This window comes from Malaclemys terrapin, chromosome 5 (genome assembly GCF_027887155.1).
Source record: "Malaclemys terrapin pileata isolate rMalTer1 chromosome 5, rMalTer1.hap1, whole genome shotgun sequence".
NCBI classification, from domain to species: Eukaryota; Metazoa; Chordata; order Testudines; family Emydidae; genus Malaclemys; species Malaclemys terrapin.
The window spans coordinates 70,677,044-70,702,972 of NC_071509.1; the positions used below are offsets into that span (position 1 = coordinate 70,677,044).

The 25,929-nt window shown below is 41.0% G+C and overlaps 1 protein-coding gene across 1 annotated transcript in view; it reads right to left on the reverse strand.

Annotated features, from left to right (window-relative positions):
- Positions 1 to 25,929, reverse strand: part of GALNTL6 (polypeptide N-acetylgalactosaminyltransferase like 6) — a 911,072-nt gene that overhangs the window by 101,218 nt on the left and 783,925 nt on the right. Inside the window, exon 10 of the mRNA XM_054028868.1 lies at positions 23,343 to 23,526. Within this exon, the coding sequence (XP_053884843.1) occupies positions 23,343 to 23,526 (184 nt within the window). The remainder of the gene's footprint in view (positions 1 to 23,342; positions 23,527 to 25,929) is intronic.

Sequence of the window (25,929 nt, forward strand, 5' to 3'; positions counted from 1 at the left end):
TTTATTCAGGATAATGTAGCAGATGCCTCTTTCCCTTACTGAGGAGCCTTCTGGATTAAGTATCCTTCACCGTAACCCATTGCCAATAGGAAGGCTGAAGCATTTCTAGGGCTGGGTCCAGAGAGTAGTTTCTAGACTATAGGACCATTTCCAAGAAGCACAAGTTGTATGTTAGACACCCCACTGCTGCCTTACTCCCTACAGAACTGAAGAAATTTGGAGCATCCCCTTATGCGTTTACAGTTTCCATAGAAGTTAATGCAGAGATTGTTGATTTTGCGGGGCTGCCATAGAGTTTACAATCACTATGTTAGTAGTAAACTCCACATAACCTGAGGTAGCTGTGGAACATCAGGTTCCCTCAAAACTCTTACAGGGGTGTGTTGTAAGATCACTTTATGCACTCCTCCCACACAATCATTGAAAACAAACCTCACTCCATCCCCACCACACACTTCTTCCAAGAGACCACCACACTCTAAAATGAAGAATGTAAACTATCTGTAGAGTTTACATATTCTGAACTGACCACTATGGGACTGTAAGTTGTACAGGGATGGGGACTGAAGAAGATGCAGAGCTTCTACATTCTGTCCCGGTTCCGTGGGAGCTTATACTCCATACAGAGATCAGTGCAGAGATTAAACTCTGCAGGTGCTAGGATGGATCGTAGAACTTCTGCAAGTAAACAGAAAATCAAGACATGTCATGTGTACAACTGTGTCCATTATGTGACACTGCCATCTTAATAAAAACAGCAGATTTCCCCATTGAACAAAATTAGGCATATGGCATACTGGCACCCATACTTGTTAACTGCAGCTTGACTGAGTGAGTTGTGTAGTATGTCTAAGATTTTGTGAAGTCAACAGCCATCTCCCTGTTTATCATGTACCTGAAACTGAGATGCCTTTTCTGCAGTTGTTGCACTGACTTCTAGCACCTGACATTATATTTCACAGAAAGGGTCTAAACTATTGTAAGTATTATAGTCGTACCCAAGCACCCGATTGAGGATTATGGCCCATTATTCTAGGTTCTGTACATGCTCCCTGCCCTTAAAAAGCAACAGACAAAGGAAAGGACAGGAGTGGCTTTCACAACCAAAAAAAAAGATACAGTGCCCTTCCACCACTGCCAAAACCCCACCAGTGTGAGGAACACCCTTCCGTCTATGCTATGAATTACACAACATTAGCACCCCCAAATGAATATCATGACACAAATTCCACAAATAGGAAGAATGCTCAACTGCCACTGTTCATTCTTGAAAGTTCAGCGAATGCTGCCAAATATCAGAGCATCTAAAATTAAAATCTTAACCACCCCCAAAGGCCAAAGAGTGGAAGAGCCGATGAAACATTATGAAGTTCCATTGGCTGCTACCATTAACACATTAGCTCCTATATACTTCCTTCTTCTCACCGCCCGTACAGATCACCAGGATTCTCTGATGCTCTGTACTGGATGAAACATGATTCCATCTAAATTACCTCCAACACAAAGATTTCCTGAAATCGTACTGAATAATACAATGATCACCTTACAATAGACCACAGTGAATGTAGAATCCTGCAGCATTTACTGTGTACCTTATGAGATGTGCTGTAAGGACCTGTCCAAAGCCCACTGAAGTCAATGCAAGTCTTTACATTGTCTTCAATGGACTTTGGATCAGGTCTCTAAACTAGGCAAGGACTTCTGTTGAATCCCACTTCATTCACTGTGCACGTTCACTACATATTTTCACTGCACTATTAAGTTAGGAATGTACACATACACAGCCTATCTTTGTTCAAAACACTGCTCCCGAGTGTTAAAAATCAATATGCTGTACCTGCACAAAGTGTGATTTTCAAAGGATCGCTACTTGATCAAATCAAAAACAATTTTCACCAGAAGACTCCAGGACATTTCTCCTCAATGAGAGATACTTCCTTATCCAACTTCAGATTTCTTTCCCAGACACTTTGGCACCAGAATTATTAAAAAAACTCACAAAAATTAATACAGTTAAAGCTTTCAGTTATAAGGCCCAAAACAGAGTGAGAGAGGAATTGGGAGGCAAAGGAAAGGAGGAAAACATACAGTTTAAGAGGAGATTTGAACATAAAGGGAGTCAATGAGGCACAGGTAGGTTGATCAAGATGGGAATAGTTTCAGAAGGGCAGGCTTTTGATCCTAGCAGGGATAGAGAGGAATTGAGTACTCGAGGAATGGAGGAAGAGAGACTGGGTCTGTGAAGTGGGCAAGGATAAGTCAATGCAGAGGTTTAAAAATACACCTCTACCTCGATATAACGCTGTCCTCGGGAGCCAAAAAATCTTACTGCATTAGAGGTGAAACCGCGTTACATTGAACTTGCTTTGATCCGCCGGAGCGCGCAATCCCGCCCCTCCCGGAGCGCTGCTTTACCGCGTTATAGCCGAATTCGTGTTATATCGGGTCGCGTTATATCGGGGTAGAGGTGTAACTAAATGTTCAGATTATAGTATAGTTGGTTGGAACTAAAAGTTAGAGGCCACATCTCTGTAAATTAAGGTCTGACATAACTAATGTTACTCTTAATGGGTTAAAGTGGAGCACTTTCACCTTGACTTGCACTCAGCTATTTGCTGATATTACAAACAGTAAAAGTACATGAAATGGAAAGCAAGGACACAGCCATACAACCTTTTAAAAAAGGTCTCTCTCCCCAGCTCAGTTTTAATGAATTCAATTCATTACATATTGGTTCTGGAGAAAATTACACTGATCCAAGAAACAGTTTTACTCAGGAAATGAATAAGTCAATGCCAGAGTTATAACAAAAATCCATCCAAAATCTCTGCCACTAAATTTTAAAAAGATGAATTAATTCATACGCTGTTTTCCTACGTATATTGTACAAGAGACCAATTGGCTGAGATTTACAGAGGTACTATAGTTACTTCAGGGTTTTTTTTTTTTAATAGCCATAAAGACTTCATAACAAGGGAGTATTTCAGAAGCAAATGGGTTTTCTTATAATGACATAAAGCACGAAAGAATTAGTAAGAACATATATATAATACACCACTGCAGTAAGTCAGTATCAGGGATCATGAGGTCAGTGCTGCTAGAAGGCACAGTATAACTGCCCTCCTGACATTTTACAGTAGTTTATACAGGTGGTGAATGTTGAGATAAATATAAGAATATCTGCATTTAACTTTTATGCAAGTAATAATAAATGTAAGTAACAGGGATGATGCCTGGTGTTCTTGTGGCATTATTCTGACCTTCTGTATAGAAGATGATTATTTTTAATGAAAACTCAATTATGTGCTTTAAGGCTTGATTATAGAGTGAAGTTTTTTTGGTTATGGGAAAATGAGGGGAGACTCTGAAGTATTACTTTGATAGATTTTCAATCAAAAGCTTTAATTAAGATGGTTGAGGTAAGCGTCCCATGTTTGCCACATTTTAATTACTGTTGGAATAGTAATATGCTAGGGTTGCAACATATAGCACCAAAAGTTGTGTGTTTCTGTGCAAATGTGGGACAGTATACTTATTCGCAGAGGTGCTATAACCATGAATTATATTAGCCCAATATTAACAAAGAGCCAGGATCCTACAATTCACTGCATGAGGGTGCACTGGAGAGCTCCACTAACTTCAAAGTAGTCCTGCACCAGCGCAGCAATGTGCTCAAAGGTGGCGAATTGCAAGATGACTGCCAAAGAATGTAACATATAAAAAGAACAATGTGTGCAATTCATAATGTTTAATTTGTTTGTCAAACCAAGTATATCTGAGTGTCTTTGTTATTTCAAATTATTCAATTAATATTATTTTAAAATTTGTCTCTATGGACTAATAAGGCATATTAAAAATGTGAGTTGTGTGGCTTGTCATTGGTCAAATAAGTCACATGGTACAGCACTATTTCTGCTCCCCAACTGGATGAGCATGCACATAGGCATGAGAAGAAGGGGTGCAGGGGGTGCTGCAGCACCCCCAAATTTTACATGGTGTCCCAGCCGCTGGTCCCACACCTGGGGTTCTGGCTGCCAACCCCGCGCCTGGAGTCGTGGCTGCTGGTCCTGAGCCCGCCCCCAGCTGTGGCCCCAGCCTCGGCCTCCTTACCCCGGTCTGGGTCCCCCCTCCCGGAGACAGGGCCCTGCTTCTGGCCCCAATTCGGGGGAAGAGGGCACGGACAGGAGTAAGGGGGATGGCTTTCAGCATCTCCACTATTAAAAATGTTCCAGTGCCACCGAGCATGCATGCATTCCAGTGTGAATATTGACATGCATACATTTAAAATGTGTTTTCTGGGAATGCCCATGCAAGCACATTGAAATATGACTTCCATAAATATTTGGGCAATAAAATTAAACTGCTTGGACATCACTAAAAGTGAACACAAAAGAGGAGGTTGGAGTATTTTCCCTTTAAAAGTTTAATCCAAATGTTTGGGAAATTTTTTATATTATATATCTATTTACAACTAACTGATGGAAAATATTTTGGGTGATGCTTAATATTTTGTATGCCAAAAAGGCAACTTACTGTAGTGCACTGATTAATTAACAAAATGAGTTAAGAAGATATACTCTAGAAATATCATTGCTAGAAAAGATTGGGGCAAGGAGGCCTGGGAGGTGGGGTTTTAAATGGGAGTGGAAGTTGACTTCCGCCATGTGATTTCACGTGCATTAGAATTTAGCATACTATTGTATTATGCATTATGAAGTTTTATCTGAGATGCTTCATAACAAATATCATGGTGGCATGCCTAACAAACACAAATGGCAGCAAACCGCAGAAAGATAGTATGTTGAAGGCCCAGTGTTTATGGAACTAGCATCACCAGATAATCACAACATGAATGGCTGTAGTACTTTCAACTCCTTATCTGAAGGGAGAAATTTCCTTCCTGCAGGCCCCAGAGGTGATGTTGGGAGATACAGCAGAAGCCATAACTGCCCAAATCCAGTAGCCAGAAAGGGAGGATGTTTTTGTGGTTATCAGGAGCGCCGCCAGCTTTTCTGCCGCCCTAGGCGGCAGAAGGTCCTGCCCTGAAATGCCGCCCCCCACAGGGGCAGCAGAAGGTCCCGCCGCGGTCACTGACCCCCAAATTGTAGTGCCCTAGGCGACTGCCTAGGTCGCCTAATGGGTTGCGCCAACCCTGGTGGTTATAGCATTGGGCTGGGGCTTATGGGCTCCATTACTAGCTCTGCCACACACTTGCTGAGTCACACTGGGCAAGTTACTTACTCTGTGCCTCAGTTTCACACCCAAAATACAAATAATATTATTTCCCTACTTCCAAAGGAATAGGAATACATTCACTAATGTAGGAGAAGTAAAGAAAAAGTTTTAAATAAGACCACACTTAAGAGTTCCTTATGAGAAGTCAAACAAACAAACAAAAAGACATGCCCATGGAATTAATAAACAAAAGAACATTTCCTTGCTTAGGGATTTATTTCAATCTAGAGGAAAAATTGCAGCAAAGCATGTCCACGTTCTCTCAGAGTTTGGCTCAGATGCTCATCATAGCTATCATCCACAAAACCATTACAAAAACAAAAGTATTACAGAATAATCAAAGAAAAACTGTTTACTTGCTATGTTTTAGGAGACACCATCAGCAAACTCTGCTTCCTTCCAGGTCTCTCTCAGGTGTGGAGGAGGAAGATTTTATATATTCCCTGACCTTCCAACATGTCTTGCAAAAGGCTAGGGCTACAATATGACCATGAAGAAAGACTGTATTTCTCAGAAAACCTATTGTCTCCTGGATGTCAGAAAGAGACCAACTGTAAACTACTCTGAGTTGGCCTTGTCCCTCACTACTGAGGGAAGAAGGAAGTTCCAGCCCACTCACTTCACAGAGCTCAGACCCTGGACACTAAAAGTGGAATGGTATCTTCTTTAAAAATCCAGACCACTCCCTAAGACCACTTCTCCCCCAATGACCACATTCCCTGTCCCAATGGTACTTTTCAGGAGCAAATCTGGAACAGACTAGAGCTAGCTCCGAAGAACTCCCCCACAAGTATTAAAGGGCCTGCACATGCAATTAGCCCAACTCTGGATCAATTTCCAATTCCAAAATCTCAGTCCTAACTATTGATGCAATCATACTTACACCTGAAAGTGTATAAACTTGGAGTATAACCATGTTAAAAAAAAAAAGTTGAAGACGACCAGGAGCACACGGAGGCACCTCTCTCTTCTGCTCCCCACTCCTACTCAACTGGTTGCAGCTATTGTACCAACAAAGATCAACCAGGCACCAGGACACAGAATCCTTAATTCATCCCTCATAGGAAAAGACTGAGGATATTCAACTCCAATTCCAAGCAACAATGATAGGTAGAAAAAATAACTGAAGAATTTAGCCAATCCACAGAAGTGAGAAGCTTTTGAAATACCTTCAAGAATGAGATGTGAGACACAAATGCTAGTTTAGTCTGTGCCTCTCTGTTCTTACATCTGTTGGGGTGAAATCTTTGTTCAACTGAAGTCAATGGGAATTTTGTCATGAACTTCAATGACTTATCACTAGAGTTTTCTAATCCTGCCTTACAGTTTCCTCCACTGGCAATTTAAACAACAGTTCCAAGTATTCACCAAAATAATTAATAGATAATTGGGACATTTTTTTCTTCCTGATTTTAACTGTTGTTTGGCTAATTACCATCCCTAGAGACTCTTTGATTTAGCAGCAGCAGCAACACTGAATAATTTAAGCATATGGAAAAATCAAATGTGCAGAAAGGAAAGCGGTCATGAAATTCCCCTGATGTTCTCTTTTGGCCAACCAGTCTGCCAAACTGTCAGTCACGAATACTGCTTCGTCACAGTGATGAGCTGTCACAGCTGTTCACAACCACAGATTAACTCTTTCTTTCTCTGTCCCAACAAGAGTATCTCTAAAAGAATATGTTATTAGGATTAATTATCCATGTTGGAAAAACAGATAAAAGATGCCCCAAAGCCCTCTCTCTCTCTCATCCTCTTCTTTAAGTCAGAAGTATAAATAAATCAATTATCTATCTGGCACATTACAAGAAATCAATGCTTGAAGACAATACAAATAATAGACTGAGGGAGATGAATTCACTATTTAATATAAATGGACTTTGACCTTCTAGATAACACTAAAGTTTACTTAAAATGTACTTTATTTACTTAAACATATATCAAATTGACAATGAGGTCAGAAATCTCATAGCATGGCTTCAATATCAAAATCACTTTCACCAGTACCACTCTCCCTAACGTTTTTCCAGTTGCAAGATATTTTCACTGCAGTGTATTCACTGTCTTCAAAATGACCACCATGTTATATTTACAAAGCACATTTTTAGGATTTGTTTACTTACATTTCTTAATAATACAACATCTCTACTAAACGGTGGATTCTCTGTAACATGAAGTCTTTAAACCATGATTTCAGGACTTCAGTAACGCAGCCAGAGGCTAGGGGTCTGTTTCAGGAGAGGCTGAGGTTCTGTGGCCAGCAATGTGCAGGACATAAGACTAGGATGATCACGGTGGTCCTTTCTGACCTTAAACTTTATGAGGTTAAATGGGAACGATCAACTAGTTTAGGTTAAAAGTTTGCTCTTTCTTAAAAATGTGTATGGAGAATATGCTCTGAATTCTAAATATCCTTCTAAATGTAGTGCTGCAAGGCATTGAAATTAAATGTTAGATACTTCAGAAAGTTTCAAATAGTTAAGAAAACAAAACATTTGGTTAGATCGGATCTACCTAAAAATAGTTTGAGCTCCCATCTAGTAGCTAGACAAATGCTCTTCCCACAGCGGTGCTAATATTATCAATGTTGTTGTAAACAAGGAAGCAAACAAAAAGCTGTGTTAATTTCAAGCTTCATTAGAAACAGAAGGGAAAAAAATCAATGTTTGCTGAATGGAAATGGACACAATCATAGCAGAAGAAATGTTATTTTTAATCTTCTACAACAACATTTCAAAGGCATGGTGCTGAATATCTTGACTCACACTGTATATACTGCACTTACATTTCAGCAAGTATAGCCCACTATCATGGGTAGCATATTGATACACACAGCACTACAGTGATATGTAATAAATGTAATTGCTAAGGAGCAATCAGGATATCTTGCCTACCTTCCTTTTGTCCCCACTGGAAACCAACATCAGTACGATTCTATGGATTATCTGGCTGGACATTTTGTTAGAGCAGTTGTTTTTTATCATTCTCCTGGAACCTAATTATCATAGAATCGTAGGACTGGAAGGGACCTCAAGAGGTTATCTAGTCCAGTCCCCTGCACAGGGCCGGCTCCAGGCACCAGCTTACCAAGCAGGTGCTTGGGGTGGCCACTTCGGAGAGGGGCGGCACGTCCAGCTGTTCGGCGGCAATTCAGCGGACGGTCCCTCACTCCCGCTCGGAGTGAAGGACCTCCCGCCGAATTGCCACCGCAGATCGCGACTTTTTTGTTTTGTTTTGTTTTTTTGTTTGCTTGGGGCGGCCAAAACCCTGGAGCCGGCCCTGCCCCTGCACTCATGGCATGATTAAGTATTATCTTAATTATGTCACCTTTGTGACGTTGCTAAGTTCCACTGACCAATATAGAAAGAAGCCTTTTGAGACCTCCTCTATCTGGTTCTCTGACATGTCAGTGCATTGCTGCTGACAAGATTCCCAGGCTGACTCTAAATAGAAACTTCCACTTTTTTGGATTAGAATATTTATACCTTTTTCTATATTAAGCTATGACTAGTCAGTATAGATCAATGAATTTAAGGTCATTGGCTTAATCAGTCTGAATAAAGTCCCACTGAATAACCTATCTAGAGATGATTTGCACTTAAAATCTTTTCTTGCACTGTGCTTTGATTTTTTAAAAGTAGCATTTGAATTGAGACATTATTCCTTTTACCAGTAGATGGAGATATAAGTCCAGCAATTTCTCCAGAAAGCTGTTTTTTGGTGGTCTTTGCCATATTCCAACATTTGTACATATTATTTAACTAAGAGATTAGATTTCTCAAAAATAATTATCTAATAATAATAATAATCATTAGATGAGACAGATGACATTTGTCTACAATTGAAGACAATCAATCATTTTACCGGGCACAGCCATTTTTATATACTAGTCAAGTATCCCAGCTTTACCTTGGAATTTTTAAAGAAACTTTCATATTCAGAAAAATATTAATGAACTTCAAATAGTGCCAAGTTAAATAGGGGAAAGAAAAGTAGTTTTGAAAAAACTGGACCTTATGCCATCAAATTTCTTAAATGTGTGATCAATATTCTATTCATTTACAGAATTGTGATTAATGAAGGAATCACAGCATTATAGGATATATGACACCCACTGTCCTCAGCACCGTACTGTTAACAAGTTTCTGGTCTCTGTGCCATTAGGGGAAATGGGTAAAATTTTCAGAAGCGCATAATTCACTTAGGAGCCTGATGTTGACTGCAAATGGGAGGTAGGTTTTGAAATGACTTAGGTGATTTTGAAAATGTTACCCAATGCCATCAAGATGATCACAATGGTCCATTAATCTAGGAAAATGTTAATATTGGGATTAATATAAAAACAGCTATTGTAACAATAATATGTTGCATTTATAGCACCTTCAATTGGGAATCTCAAATCACTTTACAAACGTTAATTTAGCTTCCCGTGTGGTAGCTTAATATTATTATCCCTATGTGTCAAACTCAGGGTTTGTCTACATGGGAAAGTTCTAAAGGTATAAGATAAGGTGTGAATTTAAGACAGTGCAGATAACCCGGTATAACCCCCCATAAGGATGCTCTTATTCTGGTACAAGAAGGCTTTTTTTGGTTCAGCTTGTGGCTTAAGAAGGGGTTTAAGTGAAACCAAAAAAAGGACACTTTTATATTGGAATTAGAGCATTCTTATGGGGGATTATAGTGGTATAACTATATTGGTGTAACGATACCAGTATAACTGATAAAACTTTCCTGTGTGAACAAGCTCTTGAAGACAAAAGACTGTTCTTTCTCCCCTGAATTTGCTTTAAAAAGTCATGTAAAACATACTCAAATTCACTTCAAGCAGCTCTGCCACTGAAATCTGTTATTATCTGAGAGATAATCATCACAGAATTCTGCATCACTTAATACCCCCTTCCTCTCCCCCAAAAAAATCACATTGCCTGAGTTTTGTCCTGCTTTCCAGCTTTTTTAATCTTTTCTTTGGGTACCCAGTAAAGCTACTAAATGGCTTTTTATATATTCTAAATGGTTCAAGTGGAAGGATGTAGGCCACTGTTAAAATCTTCTGAGTCTTCTGCTCTCTCCCTCTGTTGCAGGTTTGTCACTGACCCTTCAGCCCCTAATTCACTGCACATCTCCATGTGTTTGTACTCACAGGAAAACAAAATTGCTATTTGCACTTGCACAAAAACGTCTTGAGCTGGTCTGCAAAATCAGCTAAATTGTCTGCTGTGTGGAGCCAAGAGAAAGGTGGGCGATGTGCTTTGCTCATTATTTGCTAGCTCTATCGGTGGCTAATTAACTTTGGGAACTAAAAACAAACAATGCCTTGCCAACATTGGAAGTAACAGTTACAACAATTAGACGATGAAAAAACACCAAAGATACTGATCTCAAAAAAAGATAATGGTAGCATTTTGTAAATGAAATAACACTCTCCAGTGAATGTGGGGGGCTTTCATGATAATTGGCATTTCACAGGTGCTTGAGGCACCTGGTCTTTGACTCTTGCATCACAATGCGTCTGAAATGTGCAGTTATCTTACAGCCACTATAACTATATCCTCAGAAATCTCACCTTATATGAAAGGAAAACACATCGCGGGGATGCTTACACTGCACATTAGGCCTGTGCTTGAGTGTCCACGCTGCATTGTAAACCTGGGTTTACAATTGGTGGACCTAGGTCTCACAGCCATGCGAAAGCAGCCATACCATGCTATGGAGACCTTCTGGCTCGGATCAGTGGCTTGACCTGTGGCTGTCTTCACACTGCAAAAGTCACTGAGTCACAGCAGGATATGGGCTCTGACCCACTCCTTAGCTTGTTGATCTGAATCAGACTAATTTGTGTGTGAATGGAAGGGGGACTTGGGCTCAAATCTGAGTCACAGTCTGGGTTTAGTGTGCAGTATAGACATACCCACTGTGTCTACGGATACATCAGAAGGTGATCTTGTCTATCCGTCCATTTTATTTCTAAGACATCTATCACATTGATATCCAACTGATATTCTCCAGATATTTTTAATAAAAGATTTTCATAAGCTTTCTTTTCTGTAGCCTGAGATAAAATCTTGGTCCTGGGGATAGCTTCAGGCGTTAAAGAAAAGGAGAGTAAAGCGGGCACAGCTCTCCTGCTAATGCTAAAAGCAGAAGGAGAGATCTCCTGGTTGGATAAAGAGTGTTTCTCTACAGCTCCCACTTCTTCACTCACGTGGTGAGAGCTTTCCCTTCCCATTTCCATTTACTGTAGCTGCTGGATACACATGCTTGTAGAGTGAAATAATGAAGGACTATGGATTGGAATCTAACTATAGCTCACACTCCCCCAAACCCCTTAACCCACTGAAAACATTCTTTGCAGGAGGCACACACGCATAAATGAAGAACACTGTTGCACTAACAATTAGATTATTTTACCACACCCATCAACCACATTGCATTAGTTGGTCCCCTTGCCACTCTCTCATCTTGTTTGATAGGTTATGTAACTAGATTGTAAGCTACTGGGACAGGGACCTTGTCTTCATATCTGTCTATAAAGTGCCAATCACAAAAGAAATACTAATATGCATTTAAACAAATAACCACATGGTTTATCTCAGTCATAGGTAAGAGAGCAGGCAACACTACTTGGCAGTATTAAGCTTTGTACTTTGCTAGAAATGTTTATACTTTCTCCTTGAATAATATACTGACTGTATGTGTGTATATTACAGGTCTGTCGCATCTTACGCGCATTTAACATGCGCAAATTCAGCTTTACGCAGTCGGCAAAAAAAAAAAAAAAGAGAAAAATAACAATTTAAATACTGTTCCTGTAGTGCAGGTGATTCCGCCTGCCATTACACTCAATGTAATTTTGACTATACGCGGTTTTCGCTTTACACGCTGACTGCAGAACGTAACCCCAGAGTAAGATGAGACAGACCAGTATATACACATTAGCTATCTAATTGATAGGCTCTATCTTCATAATCCATCTACTCACCTATAAAATTATATTGCACCCCATCAATATGTAATACAGGGTTTGATTTCTGTGTACAAGATTTGAGAAGTATTTTAAAAATACCTGACTTTAGAAGGAATTTGTATGCCCCAACAGTAAAATATTTGTTGTTCAGAAATACAGTATGTTTACTAGTCATTTCTGGCCTGGACATCTCTAACTTTGTTTATAAATCATCATCAGGAGAGACAAGGTGGGAAATTCATCTCTCTCACTAACAGATGTTGGTCCAATAAAAGATATTACCTTACCCACCATGTCTTTCTAATATCCTGGAACCAACACAGCTACACCACCTCTGCATACAGGAAGAAGTCATCTATATGTGGTATATAGAAATGAACTCAATGTAAGTTCACGCCAACACTTTCTTCTATTCTATTCTTTCATGTTCTTTTCTTATATTGCCCTCATCATCTTAGTATGTGAATGCCTTCTAGTATTGTGTTAAGCAATGTGACTACCATCTGTCACATGTGGTTCATTCCATCTCTCTACCTTTTCCCAAGAAAACGATATGTGCAGTCATAGAATCATAGAAGATCAGGTTTGGAAGAGACCTCAGGAGGTCATCTAGTCCAACCTCTACTCAAAGCAGGACCAACCCCACCGAAATCATCCCAGGCAGGGCTTTGTCAAGCCAGGTCTTAAAAACCTCTAAGGATGGAAATTCCACCTCCCTGTGTAACCCATTCCAGTGCTTCACCACGCTCCTCGTGAAATAGTTTTTCCTAGTATCCAACCTAGACCTTCCCCACTGCAACTTGAGACCACTGCTCCTTGTTCTGTCATCTGCCACCACTGGAACAGTCTAGTGCCATATTCTTTGGAATCCCCCTTCAGGTTGTTGAAGGCTGCTATCGAATCCCCCCCCGCCACGCTTCTCTTCTGCAGACTAACTAAGTCCAGTTCCCTCAGCCTCTCTTCGTAAGTCATGTGCCTCAGTTCCCTAATCATTTTCGTTGCCCTCCGTTGGACTCTCTCCAATTTGTCCACATCCTTTCTGTAGTGGGGGGCCCAAAACTGGATGCAATACTCCAGATGTGGCCTGACCAGTGTTGAATAAAGGGGAATAATCACTTCCCTTGATCTGCTCCTACTAACTCAGTCCAATATGCTGTGTAGGGTTTGGTCTGGTTTTGTTTATTTTTGTTGTTGGGCTTTTTGGTATTATTTTAATTTAATTAATTTTAGCCAAATATGTTCTGATATTGGATTGAGCAAACTTGAAGTAGTATACCTTGTAGCTGTAGTGGGAAGATGGTGTGGTTTGTGATGATCTTTAATTCCTATGGGAGTTCATTCCACAGTCTTGGACTGGCTTCCAAAAAGGCACTGCCTCCTGCACAAACGAGCTTGAGCCTTATGGTAGAGAATTTTTTCGCTTTAAGGTCCCAGAAGCAAAGACAAGGTTTTCATCTCAAGGCCAAAAGATCAAAAACATCAAGACACTTGATAACGGCATTGGCTAGACCAAGAGACTTCCTACACTAGACCAGAGCTCGGAGACCCGGGAAGCGTATTCAATTTGTTAGTGGAATTTTAGCAAGCGGCTCCTGCTTATCCCCTCCAGCACATGACTGATGTAAGCAAGATGTAAATCAGATATATGTTATCAGTTCAGAGTTCAGCATTGTAGAAATAAAATGATAATATAGCCAGAGAATAGGTTAGATCTACATCATGTTTGTAGATAATGGAAGAAATGATGACTTTTAGGAAATATGGAAGGCTAGGAGATTTACAAAGCACAGACTGATAAGCAACCTCTAGTGACAACATGTTGTGTAGACTCTAAGGAATATACGCTCACTCCGGCCAATACTGGCATTAATTTGCAACTATAAAACTTGCTAAACAATCTGGTTTGGAGGCTATCTATGCCTTAGTGGGGGTTCAGGCTGACATTGGCTCACACCACTTCTCCTTTGGGAGCTTCTACAGCACAAACACGAATGAGATGAAGATCTGTAAATCTGTAATTTTTTAAGAATGGCATTTTACCTGCACAGCTGGAATTTGGTGCAGAAACCGCTCCTAGGCTCTTATAAAGATAAACACCACTAAAAGCGAGAGATCTGTAATGAAGTTGTGATATTATCCTATGGCCCTTAAGAACCACAGGACTTGCTGACCATCATATTCTGGGCCAAAATTCTTGTGTCCCTTGAAAAGTATTTTAAGGGGAAAAAATAGCTCATCTTTTCTCTTAAACTGATAGTAAGCTTAATTTTCTTCACTGGAATTTTTTCAATGGGATTTCTTTTTTAATGATTTTGAAAGCAAAGTCATTTAAATCAATAGGATATTGACTGATTCAAATGGTTCACCCTAAGGTAGTAAGTAACCTGCTCTCTTACCGATTTTTTTTCTTTTAGAAGGAAATTCGGGTCCTTAAGAATTTTCCTCTGGACTTCTCCAATTTAAATGTGTTTATGATGGTCTAAGTAACCCATTCTATAAATATGCTGCTGTGTATAAGAGGAGCTGTGTAGTGTGGTACTTTGTAAATTAATGCAATACTTGTGGGAGGCAGCAGGTTGACAAATGTAGAAATTGGTGATTTCATTTGAGATATCCTTTGAATTTTTGTGTTAAAAATCCAAAACCCAAAGTGAAAGTGATATTTGGAGAATGTCAACTCCCATATATTGAAACCAAAGAAAATGTTTGCACAGCTCTAGTCATCTGAGACAGGCCATCAAGTAGCTGTGAGCAAGTTTTATAAGTACTGTTTTGGGAGGGATATGAACTACTTATTGGTGGTGTATTGAAAACTGCGTCAAAATTGTAGACTCTCTAAAAATTTCAGGGATTTTTCCTGGTCCTGCTTATAGGCCAAGGGGCTCTGTAGGGAAGCATCTGATCTGAGCCTAGCAGCAATTGGTCAGCACACAGCTGGCCTCGCATAAGGTGGGGTGAGTTGTGCTTCTATGATTTCGGGAGCAGCCTGATTTGTCTGTTTCTGTTTTGGGAGGCTTGTGTGTTATTCTGACTTCTAAGAAGTCAAGTAGTGTTACATTTCAACCTTCCAACAAGAGTATTTTATGTTTTTATCTAACTTCTCTGTGTATATGCCGTGAAACATAACGTGACCTAGAAGTGTTACCATCCAGTTCCCCTGGACTCTGAGGCCCAAATTGTTTGTTGGGGGTAACTCTAGAAAAGTCAGTGAAGTCACACCAGCAGAAGGTTTGGCCTTGATTAATTAATGCTGTGTTAATCTGAGGTGTAAAGTTCAACACATGCATCTGTCTCTTAGTCACTTATTTTTGGTGAAAATTTATTGGGTTATACAGAAACATTGTTCTGCACTCCCACAGGAGGTAGTGTCACATTACAGGGGGAGGGAATATGGGTGTGACATGGGTGTGCCAGTTTTTCCCTATGGGTGTGTCAGTTTTTCCATTTTTCATTACACAAATCTTATGATCTTCATAGCACCACAGGATTAGGAGAACACAAAAAGTTTTCAAAGTTATTGTTGACTGTCTTTGGTCTGCTGCCAACCACAGCTTAACTAAACCAGAAAATCTGGCCCTTAGTCTCATGGTCTGGAGGCTGTCTTTATGCAGTATACCCTGTGAATACCCAAGCATGGACTAAAACACAACAGAACTATGCTCAGATAGAAAAAGAAATATTGGCAATTGTTCCTGGTTGTGAGAGGCTTTATGAATATGTTTATGGGCAGAGATCAGTCATAGAAGACACAGACTATAAAGCAGCGGAAGCCATATTATAGAAATCATTGTCCAAAAGCACTGCCTAAACTTCAGAAAATGATCATAAAATTGCAAAAAGCATTTGTTAAATGTGAAATACAGGCCCGGTAAGGAGTTTCTGTGAGCTGACATGCTTTCAAGAAAACGTATAAATAGTGAAAGCAAGGAGCTTCAGGAAAAGGGTTGTGAAGTAAATATGACTCTATTTCTAAAATAAAATGTGTCAAGTTCAGACAAGACACTAACCTTACAATAGCTTGCAAGAGTAATTCTAGATGTAATTCAAAGAGAAGGTGACTGGCAATCTGCCAGACTCTCAGCTATGCCATCCACTCCAAGGTCGTATGTCATAACCAATCTGAAGGTCAGTCCCACAAGAGGAACCAAAGACATCAACACAAAGTCAAGGAAGTTACTGGTTTCCTTTCCTTGTGAACATCCAGAATGCAAATGAAATTATCTCTCTATATAGATGCCTCACCGCCCCAATAGTATCTGAGTGTCTCACAGTCTTTAATGTATTTAGCCTCATAACACACCTGTGAGGTATGGAAGTCTTAATATGCCTATTTTATAGATGGGGAACTGAGGCACAGAGAGGCTAAATGACCTGCCCAAGGAAGTCTGTAGTGGACTCACACTAAGATCTCCTAAGTCATAAGCTAATAACCTAACCACTGAACCATTCTTCTCTCTTATGATCTGAAAAATAACACTCTCATCCCATCCAGTAAAAAATTCCAGGAGCAAACAACCTGTTTGAAGGTGGCAGATCTACTTCAGCAGCTGATCAGGCCACTTCAGAAAGAACTACACTGAGGGCAATATGTAGTTCTAGGGCCACACAGGCATGGAGTTTCACAGGTGGCAGTCAGCAGTTCAGAGATCATAGCTATTGACAGATGTCCATTAAGGAGCAGAATAATCCTCTCAGCTGTCAGGACATGCAGATAATGTATTATTATTTATTATAACTTATTTGTATTCCAATAGCTTCTAGTAACACCCCTTTCACCTCCTCAATCATGGCTGAAGGCCCTGTTGTGCTAGGTGCTGTACAAATATATAGCAAAGAGTACCTGCTCTGAACAGCTACCCTGTCCTTCCTCCTATATATCTCTATATGTTTAATTTATTGGTTTTATTAGTTTGTGATTGCTAAGTGGTTGTTTTGAGTTGATATCGTAATTTATTGGATAGGACAAAAAATTAATTGTAACAGTAGCCACTGGTATCGATGGTTACTAATGCCTGCCAGGGGTAGGAACATTTTTAACACTAATCAATGTCATGTGATGGGTGCCAGGGAATAAAGAGCAGTCTCTTCCCAGCACTCTTGTGTGTCAAACCACTATTATATTTAGCAGATCCATTTATCTTAGCACAGAAGAGTTGGGAAGCCTGCATAAACAATGTTAGGAGTATAGAATGATCCCTAAGGATCACCATATATATGTTAGAGATGAGATTTTAAATTTCATTGGACAAACTGCTTTTTGGAGATGTACACTGGAGCTTCGATGGAAGAATTTAGCTTTTAGGGCTAAATCCTGGTCCAATGAAACCATGGAAGTTTTGCCATTGCCTTCAATGGGCGTGTAACGGAGCCCTCCTGGCTCCTCCACAAAACTCAGTTGGAGACCACTCAAAGTGTATGCACCAGTGCTCTTTTATTCTTGTGCCAGTTCCCACCACCTGCTATATACACTTTATACACTGTATTCAGGCCAACACCCTGGGGGACTGCTAGCTTCCCCAGCTAACAGGGATCTAGAGCCACACACTCCTCCCCTTCCTGTGTGTCCTCCCCTCTCCCCCCACGGCTTCCTCCCTGCCAGCTTTATACAGCCGGCTGGCTAATCAGGTCCGCAGGTGCTGAATGCTGAAGTAATCAGGGTGCGGTCTCCCCTGCCAGTCCCAACTAATTCCCCTTAATTGGAACAGGCCAACAGGGACCTGGCCAGGATCTCCTGGCCAGCACCCTGTTACAGGGCTGCACATTCAGGGTACATACACTGGCATCATAAAATCAACATAGTTTGGGGGATGGCCTCCTGGGTCACCCTCACATTTCCAAAGTCATAACCTTTATGCAAGTTTTAGTCAAAAGCCAATTTGTGATGAGCAAGTTACAAAGGAATGAAAGTGGGGGTGCCTGATCAAAAAGCTGAGAGATGCACTGCAGCTATGCTCCCAGTTCCTCTGTAATTAGGAAGGAAGCTGCTGCTTGAATGACAATGTGGATGCATGTACAGTAAGACATGCCCACACTTTTGTTTCAAATGGCTAGAAGAGTCCAGATTCTTCCCAGTCAGGTGGATTTTATACAGAAATACAGTGTCCAGTACGAAAATGCAACTGCCATATGTAATCAACTGCCAAATTGGATGATAGTAAAAACAAAAACAAAAAAAAGTAATTTAATTCCAAAGTTACCAGCTCAGCCGGCTATGGAGTTCAGCAAGCTGCCAAATACTGTCACAGCAAAAGCCTACCTGACAACAGTTCTGATTGTTAGTGTAGGGGCTACGCACACAATTTTCTCTGCTTGTGTCCACTGCAGCAATATTTTGATTGTGTGCAGTCAGAATGCAAGTCTCTTGTTCAAATAATATAGTGGCTGTGCTTTAGTTTTCAGTATTGTGGTCTGCTTTCTAACGTGCATCATGTCTTAGGCTGATGTGACCTTCTGTGCTAAGACACGCACTGTGCCAGCATCTTCAATGGGGGGAAAAAACAAACCAAAACAAAAAAGAAAAAAACACTACCACCACCACCACTATTTTTGAATCACATAGCTATTAACTGCTGGTATCTCACTAAAAAAGTTGGCAGTTTCTCAGTTCATTAAGAATCTGCCCAGATCGGAAACTGTTGGCAAGAAGTACACCTATTAGAATACCAATGGCAAAATATTTAGCCTAACAAAAAATAAAATCCCTACTGCTTACAAAATAGTAGCATGTTGTTGGTTGAATCTGCCTCTAATGTCAGTACATACATACCTAAAGGGAAACGGTTCAACTTCACTGCTACAAAGACTGTCTAGGTCAATTAACTTTCTGAAGGTCTAGGCATGAGGTTTGTAATGTTTACCTTATTTGTCATATGCTATGTATTAAAAGCATCAGATATTTTTAAGCCTGTGAAAATAAGTGGAGCAGAAGTTGTATTTTTTCTGCATAAAGAAAAGTAGTGCTGGCTTTGAAAGACAAAATAATAATCGCTAGCCAAAGCCAAACCACACTGCTTTTTAGGAATGGTTTGGTCCATTTTGTTCTCTGAAAGAAAGTACTTCTAAATGGAAGAACTGACCTAGCACAAAATGCCCAGGGTTGCCACCTGCCTAGGTTTTCACAGGGTTGTCCCTTTTTTGAGGTAGCTGTTCCAAGAAATCTAGAAGTCTTTCCAGGACATTAAAAGTCCTGTTTTTTGTCAGTAGAGTCACCTCTTGAGCACCTGCTAGTGGGATCCCTTCTTCCTTTTCCTCCTCTGTGGTGCTGCTGCTGCTCACCTCCGTCCTGGCTGCTCCTTAGCTTTCTGTCAGGAGCCATTAAGCAGCCATTGCTTCCTACCTGACTAATAAGCTGATGAAGAGAGCAAAAAGCGCTCATGTCAGCAGCTTCAGAGTGCCCTGCTCCTCACCATGGGGTGGCTGCTTCTGCTCAGCTGGGCCCTGCTCTGCCTCCTGGAGCCATCTCCTGTCTCCCACACCGCTGCCCCCTTCTATACTCCCCTTTCCTAGCTCAGAATGGCCCCTATTTTGTACCTCAGAGGTGGCAGCTCTATGGCACCTCATATTCTGCCTCCCAGTTTGTGATGTAAAGTAGTGGTCCCAGGTTCAATACCATTTTATAGCTACCATAGGTCTGATCCAATCCTCGGGAAATTAATAGAAAGACTCCCATTGCCTTCGGTAAACACTGGATCAAACCCGATATTGTCTACTGCAACCAAGAGAATTCAAATCACATCAGAGGTGCAAGTACTTTCTTGCACCTTGTGTAGTCATTTACATCTGTGATGAATGAAGGCAGTTAGTGTCATGCTACCATTCTGATTTAGTAACATTTTATGCAAACTTTGCACAGAGCTGTATAACTACACAAGATGTAAGACCTTGTTTGCACTGGAAAGTTGAACCACTTTAAATATACTGGTACAGCATAATCCCCTAGTGTGGACACAGCTGTATTGATTTAAAGGTGTTTATACTGGTATAGCTATTTCAATATGGGAAGGGGAATAAGATGTACTGTTATAAGACACTTTGTACCCATATAACTGTGTCCATACTTGGGCTTGTACCAATATAACTATATTTGCAAAAAACACACACGCCCCTCCTCCCCAACCAGGGCCGGCTCCAGGGTTTTGGTCGCCCCAAGCAGCCCAAAAAAAAAAAAAAAGAAGCCGCGATTGCCATCTGTGATGGCAATTCGGCGGAAGGTCCTTCGCTTCGAGTGGGAGTGAGGGACCGTCCGCCGAATTGCCGCCGAATAGCTGGACCTGCCACCCCCCTCCGGAGTGGCCGCCCCAAGCACCTGCTTGCCAAGCTGGTGCCTGGAGCCGGCCCTGTCCCCAACCATCATGTCTACACTTCAATACTGTGTAGAGTACACACAGCACAGGTATAAATAGCAATGTAGATGGTGAGGCACTACTTAGGCAAGTAAAGATACACATGAACACTAGGGCTACATCCTCACTACGGGGGTTGAGGGGGTCGATTTAAGATACGCAAATTCAGCTATGCGAATAGCGTAGCTGAATTCGACGTATCCGAGCCGACTTACCCCGCTGTGGGGACGGCGGCAAATCGACCTCTGCGGCTCCGCCGTCGACGGCGCTTATTCCTACCTGCGCTGGTGGAGTACAAGCATCAATTCGAGGATCGATTGGCGCGTCCCGACGAGACGCGATAATTCGATCCCCGAGAGATTGATTTCTACCCGCCGATTTAGGCGGGTAGTGAAGACGCAGCCTAGGATATGTACCCTACAGAGGCTGTCTACATACCCAAGATGTGCCTCCCATGTCTACACTGCAATTTTTAACATTGTAGTGTTCTGCCGACAGACAGATCCTTTCCCTCACCACAGTAAAAGGCTCTGGCAGTAGGTAAAGGTTCTGGCAGCTCTACAGATTACAGTATCTAAAGAAGATGCCTGCATAAAATATATGAATGATATTGTATTTTACTTGTCCTGTGCCTTTGTTACAGATTGTTTTGACATTACTAGACTACATATACCATGTAGGCTGTCCTTGTTTATGATGCCTCTTTATAAAAGACATTATACAAATATAATATTTTTAAAGATAGTGAATAAAAACAAGAGCTGTTTTCCACCCAATGCATTTTCTTTTAGTCTTAAATGCACACACCATTTCTCATCTTTCTTCAGTTACCAGATTTTAGCATTGTTTCGGATATAAACTTAAAAAACACATTAACTTTTGCTGAAGCAGACCGCATGTTGTTTAAATGGTATATTTACCCATGGAGAACTTTATTCTAACCCATCCCTTTGGAATCCAAAAAAAGTTCAAAAGTTTATACAAGACATCTAGGTGCCATTATTCTAAGGGTAATTTCTGCTATGCCATATTGTAGTGCTTATTTTTGCCATTTTATTGACTAGAGGAAAACAGTGAAAACCTGCCTATGACTTGCTGGTATAAAAGCTAGGGCTGCCTGGGGATGCATTAATTATTTCTTTGTTTTGAATGGAACACACAGATTTTAATGTCTCCCTTTTAATTCTCTTTTTTCCTCTCCTCTGAGAGTTGAGTACTGCAAAGCATTAGAAAAATGCAAGTGTTACAAAAAATAGCTCTGAACCAGAGCTGGAGGACTGCAATTGTTGGTGGTGGAAGCCATGTGTAAAGGTGGGGCTCAAAAGCTAAACTAGACTATTCGAAGTGCTAGGTGACTTGGGTCTGGAAGCAGGGAATAGGTATTTGGCAAGAAAAGATGACTGTTCAAGGGACATAGGAGGAATTGTGGGAAGGCATCAGAGGACTAGTGGCTTTTGAGCATTGTGTTGCAGCACTAGCCTACGTCCCCATTACAGAGTCATGGTCATGTTAGTAGCTAATAAATTGTGCTCGCTTTGACACTGTTGCACATGAGTGAGGGGACTTTGTGTGCAGACAGGATCAAGATAACTGGAACAATCTAGCTATAACACAAGTTAACTTTGCAGTGAAGATAAGCCCAAGGAATCAGCATCTTTTCCCCCAGGGACAGAACCTGTTAAATCCATGGAAACGGTGCTGCATTCTGCACGAACCAGACCCATTTTTTCAGGTAGCGCCAGGCTTTGAGACCAGAGAAAGATTTTTTTGACGTCTTTAAACTGTGAAAATCTGAATGGCGGCTCTAGATACAATGCTGAGTTTCAGTAATGGACAATGAGAGCATCAGAGTAAATCTCATTGCCAGCCCTGCTGGGTTGTGAACTGCATGAGTGATTCTGAAAGTTTAATGAACTAAGTCAGGTTTCTCTCTCTTCTCTCTCTGCTGATGAGGATAAATCCCATGTTGTCCTTACATGACAAGAATAAAATAAAATAAAAATAGATCCAGCTTTGTGGAGACTAGTAGGTCATTATTATGAATTATTTGATCCATATAGGGTGACCAGATGTCCCGATTTTATAGGGACAGTCCCGGTTTTTGGGTTTTTTTTCTTATATAGGATTCTATTACCCCCCACCCCCATCCCGATTTTTCACACTTGCTGTCTGGGCACCCTAGATCCATACAATACCAGGATCTGACACTGTTTTATCAGAGATTATTTACAAATCAGCTTGATACTGTTCTGCTTTGATAGGACTGTGTTTAAATTATAGCAATACATAGACAGTAGCAATACCATCCATCATAAATAGAGCCTTTGCTAGCAGAATGTGGACTCAGCTATTGGTGCAGCTATTGCATCAATCTTCAGCAAAGGAATCAAACTAAAAGTATGTTCAGAAAATATTCTGAGGAATAAGAAGAGAATAACTATAGTCACATTTATTTCTTGTCCTCTCCCAACTCTTCTTTTCTGTTAACTACAAGTATGTGTTTCTGCCTTGGTCTCTCTCTTACACACAAAGTCCTCTTCCCTGCCCTCCTCCCCCCATCCTGCCGACACATGCCAGAGGCAAGGAAGCTCTGTGCATCCAAGCACAACCTCTGCTATTTCATCACTTGTTACATTGACCTTTTCTCACTGTTCTGCCGTTTGTGGCTGTTTGCTTTTATTACCTTTAATTAGGACTAATTGGTCTAGAAAGCCCTGGGCTTGGTGTTTCTGTTATCACAGTTACCTTATTTGCTCTCTCTGGCTCTTGTTCCAACTCTTTCCTTTACTGCTACTTACTCAAAGGGGTCACTGGGATCAGACCTCTGGAGCTCTGGAGGAATCGGTATTCTTTTGTAGTACATTTCCCAGTCGAAGGCTCCTCGCATGGCATCCCCCGCCTGTGCCTCATAGCCAAAGTGATTGTGGTCAATGACATCGATCATGGGACACACAATGGTTTTGCGGTTTAGTGCAATCTGGTCTGAAAGATGAAAGCAGAAAATAGGAAATGGCATGTCTAGTCAAGCCATCTATCATATTACTGCAAAGCAAATCCCCCAGGTTTTTTGAAGTTTGAAGATTGCCTGCTTAGTTCCCTACGGCCCCCAAATCATTTCACTTTTCAAATCTGCATCAGGCCTTTATCTAAAGTGGACTTAATGCAGTTGGGCATTGATTAGAAGCAATTATAATTCTTTAAAGTGAGTCACATCCCAGTGAGACCCAGAGAAGTCCAGTCTGTCACTTTGCTACTCTGGGCTGTCCCCAATCTGTCAACAAAGGAACTAGCCAGCAAGTAAAATATAAAAACACTACTTGTTTAGTGTGAGGTCTGTACAGCAGGAACTTGAAGAGGAAATGATTTCCCATTTATTTGTGTTTCAGTGTATGACTACTGGACTTTGCAGTAATTCTGCATCTGCTGTTGTGGCATTTTAGTGTGAACCAGTTTCTAATTCAAATACTGAAAATTAAAGGTGAACTCCAAAGCCAGAAACAATAACATGCAAAGAAGTATTGCTCATTTCTATGAGGAATGAAGAAGACCCCAGTGTATTCTTTTCTCTCCCTCTCTCTTTTGAGAAATGTCAGTATGAGACTCAACTTCCCACCTTTCCTCATTTGAGGTTTGGAAAAGGGGCAGCTCTGAGATGACCAGTAGTGTGAAATGGTTACGTTTGGAAGTTTAGTAGTCTTTTCAAACTTATACCTCTAATGGTAAAAAACATGTTAATTATCTCACAAAAATCTGCAGGCCTCCTCTAGAAATCGGTAATGAGGTTTCCTGTTATTAGGATATAATTACTAAAAATAACAACATTGACTAGTGCGCCAGGTAGTAATATATTTAATTACCATCACCATGCCAGTTTTAATACCATCTCTTTTCAATGGCAGTCCTGGCAACAATCAACATGGGATTATGACCCTTTGGCCCTGATGCTCTCCTCTAGTTTCACAGATGGAAGGAAGCTAAAGCGTATGGGTTTGGGGGCATTGGGCAGATAGAGAGGTGGCTTACTAGCATGAGCCTATCCCTTCCAGGAACCTGCAGAAGCCTCTCCTTGTGAACAGATGGCAGGATTGGAACCCTCTGAGTCAGAAAAGGGCACAGATAGGCATGAAGAGAACTGGGTTAGAGTGGTGCTCACTCACCATGACATCATCTTCCTTCAAATCTGCAATACTGCCAAGTGTTGCACTGATCTATGGAACCCATTCCTCCTTCAAGAGCATTGTAGTGAGGTAGCCTGTCCCTCTAAAGCCTAGTGGCCTGCCCTATACATGTAGCCCTGTCTACCACACCTGGAATGAGGTGTACAGTTTAATTAGTAGAACCAGTTGGATAAGGAGGAGCTGATTCTCCTATAAAGAGGAACAGAACACTTCAGAGAATAGAGAAAGAAACATTACAGAGACTGCTAAGAGTGAGTAGGAAACCCTGAATCTTCAGGAAAAAAGACTCAAGGGAGGGGAGACCTCAGTGTGAAAGACAGAGTGAATGAGAAAGAGTTGCTGAAGATTTGAGGACTTGTGTTTTGGGATTAATTTTGTTATGTTAATAAACTCTGCTCCAAGGAGGGGTGTGTTGCACCAGAGAAAAGTTTGTCTCGTAGTTTCAGAGGCCCTGAGCTGAAGAAAAGTGGGGAAACTGAGGCAGGACTGCTGAAGAGTGATCTCAAGCCACAAGGACATGCTCAGGAGGCAGCCAGCCAGCCCATTTACAAGGCTCTTTCATGGCAGTATGGAACCATGTTATTCTATGTGCATGTGTCAGGAAGTACCGATTCTCCATTCAAATTCATCAGCCTTCTGCACTCTCTCTCTCTCTCTCTCTCTCACACACACACACACACACACACACACACACACACACTTGAAGAGGTACTGTAATGACTGCTGAGCTAAGATTGAAATCTAGTATAACTCCCTTTCCAACTGTTCATAATTCTCTCAAATTCCTTTTGGTCTGAAAATGTCTATATTCAGCTTTTGCCCAGAGGCCATTTCTTTTCGAAAGTTTCAACAAAATCTGTTCATTTTTAAATTGTGCATTTAAAAAAATGCACACAAAAAAAACCCAAACCAAAAAGTGTATGTGCCAATAATCAGAACATTTCATTGTTGCTATACTGCTGCTGTGGTGAGAGAGAAGGCCTGGTCTACATGAGAACATTGCACTGCTTTAACTAAAGGTACAAGGTGGGTCTCTTTCTCTCTCTAATATTCTGGGACCGACACCGCTACAACTACACTGTGTTAACTAAAGGTGTGACTTTGAACCGATCTGATTAAACCACAGCAAACAAATCCCGTGTGGACACTCATTTCAGTGTAAGAGTGGCTTATTTCTGATTACTGTAAATCAATTAGGAATCAGTTT